We start from the raw sequence: 2,647 nt of genomic DNA, 5'->3' as shown, positions 1-2,647 counted from the left end.
TAACCCATAAGGAAGATTATGGTCCCTAACACACCAAATCAAATTCAGTTTTCTCCTCTCCCAATTAGAGTGAAAACGCAATTTCCAAGAGGAATCAGGGATTTGGTTAGGGAAGGTCATCATACCACAAAACCTCTTTCAGAAACGTAGATCAAAGGAGCACATTCAGAAATATGGATTCAGGTATGACACTGCACCATTTGTTTCATACATGTGTGTGAAAATCATGAGATATTTCACCAATCATTAAGGAATTCCCAATGATTGCCAACCGTTGAAGCTTTTCTAAGGAGAGGAATTACACATATAAGGAGAGACTACTTGCAAGCTTTGAAATGAGGAACTTCTCATTCCCTATAACTCCTTTTACATCTCATACTCTTTTAGTTTAATCAAAGTATTTGTCTAACAAACTAGATTGAACCTATTTTGGTCAAATTCATGAGGAGATACATAAAAACATATTAATACAGGGTTAGAATCAAAACAACATAGAAGATGAAAATTTTACATCGCCTGAATCTACAAAATGTGAATTTAAGAATTACAAAGGGAAACAACAAACTTGTGTTGTTCACATCAGCTGCTTCTGTCTACACTTTGTCCTAAATACAAGTTCAGAGATCATTCAATGGAACCCTAGTCCGAGGATGAAGAAATTAAGAAGAAAAAACCTAAGCAACTGTCATAATTTCCTCGTACATAGCCTTATAAGCTTTTGTAAAATGGGATCTAAAGACAAAACGATGAGGAGAAAGTTTCAAGTGTCCAAAACAAACAACTAGACTCGTTTAGTTTCACATTGTTGAGAAATTACACGAGTGTTCTTGGCCAGCGTATCCACCTTCACTTTGCACGTAATGTTGTATGTTATTGTCCCACTACGCAACGACCACATCTTCATTTGTGCATGGACTTTCATGGTTAAGGTGAACGTGACATTCACTTTCTTTTTCTTGTTTTTCATGCTTTTATCCACCTCCTTAGGAAAATCACCTTTTGAGGCTTTCAAAGCCAATCGAATCTCCTTTGAACTATCATGGGCTTCATAGAAACTAGGGTAAGCTCCTGAAGCAATCTTTCTTTGCTTTAACAAAAGGGAAACGTCCCCTCCTTCTTTATAATTTATGCCCACTTTGGAGTTTGGATTGTTCACTTTTAATGTGATGTTGTATAAGGGGTGTGTTGAGTTCTTGAGTTGAAAACGTTGAATGGAAAACTTAGGGCTTTTTGGCTTCAATACAATGGAGAAAAGTCCACCAATTAGGGCTCCGATAATAATAAGAATGGCAATGAAAACAATTAAACAAATAAGAAAACAACAACAACATGACTTCTTCTTGTCCCTCCCCGGAGAGTTTCGATAACTCTCGGCGATTCGAGCATTCTCCGGTGGAGGAATACGGTAGACTTGGTCCTTTGGGACTTGGACCACGTAGGTGCCAGGGCCAATATAGGGTATTTGGAGTTTAGGGCTATTGGTGTCGTAAGGTTGAGGAGGAGGTGGTGGCGGCGGCGGGAGCCGCTCCTCCATATGGAGAGTGGTGGGAGTAGACAAATAAGAAAAAGGGTAGGTGCAGGAATGTGTAGAAGTTATTGGGAGAGGAAGAGTTAGACGTAGTTTTGCATGGGGACATGAAAATGCAATGGTGTTAGTGTATGCACTAAAAATGTGTGATTCAGAGACAAAAGGGTGAGCCTTTAGTTAAAAATGAAAAAAATGGGGAATCCCAACATGGGGTTAGATTTTGAAGTAGAGCCGCTTTAAAGGGTCAAAATATAGGACTTAAGGTACATAGATAATTAGATATTTTTAGAGGTGTTATTATTATTTTTCCCAAATTCTTCGGATTATTATTTAACTTTGATTTGCATTAAACCTTGTGATTGACTCTATTCTTTGTCCAAATGTATGATGATGAAGATCAAAATCAATGGTGAAACAAAATCCTGGTGGGTGATATATAAATTATGTGTATTTATTTATCCCAAAATTACTTGCATGCGTGATAGAGACTTGAGGCCCATAACTATGTTTAGTAGCTAGTGGTCTTTTTTTATTATCACCAAAGGTTCTTTTTATCCATGAGTAAGGAATTAATCACTTTTAAATGTGTAACTGCTCCTTCCGACAAATATTATTTCTGGGAATCATAACCTTAATTGATATTTTAGTCTTTACGGAGCTAGTAGTCTGATTGATATAATACGAGACCATATCTAATAATTTCTAGTTCTAATGGCACCTCTCCTCTATCCAAAACGTTTGCTATAGAAACCATAAAGGAACAATAACAGAACAGCTAGCCCGTTAATGGCAAAAACAAATTCAAATTACATAGAATATCTATAATCAAATCCCGTATGAGTAAAAGTGGGAATTTTCTTTCATACAACAGCCCAATACAAAAAGATATTACAAAACTAAGATATCAAAATACAACAAAAAGATATTGGACCTAGCAAAATGTGCTGGTCTCGTAAATAAGCAGGCTTTAATTATGCAGCCAGTTTGACAGCTCTATTTATACTGTGGGCAAATTAATCACCACATATATATGTTGAACTTTCCTATCACATTTAATATTAACAACTTCCTTTCTATTAGTACTAATGAGACATTAGTCTATTAGAGTAAGTATCATCT

General features: G+C 36.3%; 1 protein-coding gene across 1 annotated transcript; it reads right to left on the bottom strand.

Annotated features, from left to right (window-relative positions):
* LOC109326286 (NDR1/HIN1-Like protein 3-like) lies at positions 459-1,646 on the bottom strand. Its single transcript, XM_019558989.1, has 2 exons — positions 770-1,646; positions 459-733 (listed from the first exon to the last, which is right to left on the bottom strand). Exon 1 carries the CDS (start codon positions 1,532-1,534, stop codon positions 782-784), a length of 753 nt encoding a protein of 250 aa, XP_019414534.1. The 5' UTR covers positions 1,535-1,646; the 3' UTR covers positions 459-733; positions 770-781.

The sequence above is a fragment of the Lupinus angustifolius genome, chromosome LG14 (assembly GCF_001865875.1).
Source record: "Lupinus angustifolius cultivar Tanjil chromosome LG14, LupAngTanjil_v1.0, whole genome shotgun sequence".
Lineage (NCBI taxonomy): Eukaryota > Viridiplantae > Streptophyta > Magnoliopsida > Fabales > Fabaceae > Lupinus > Lupinus angustifolius.
The sequence above is the reverse complement of the archived record's forward strand: the minus strand, read 5'-3'. Positions and strand labels throughout refer to the sequence as shown.

Coding starts and splice junctions, on each gene's coding strand:
- LOC109326286 (XM_019558989.1), bottom strand. CDS start 1,534: ATGGAGGAGCGGCTCCCGCCGCCGCCACCACCTCCTCCTCAACCTTAC.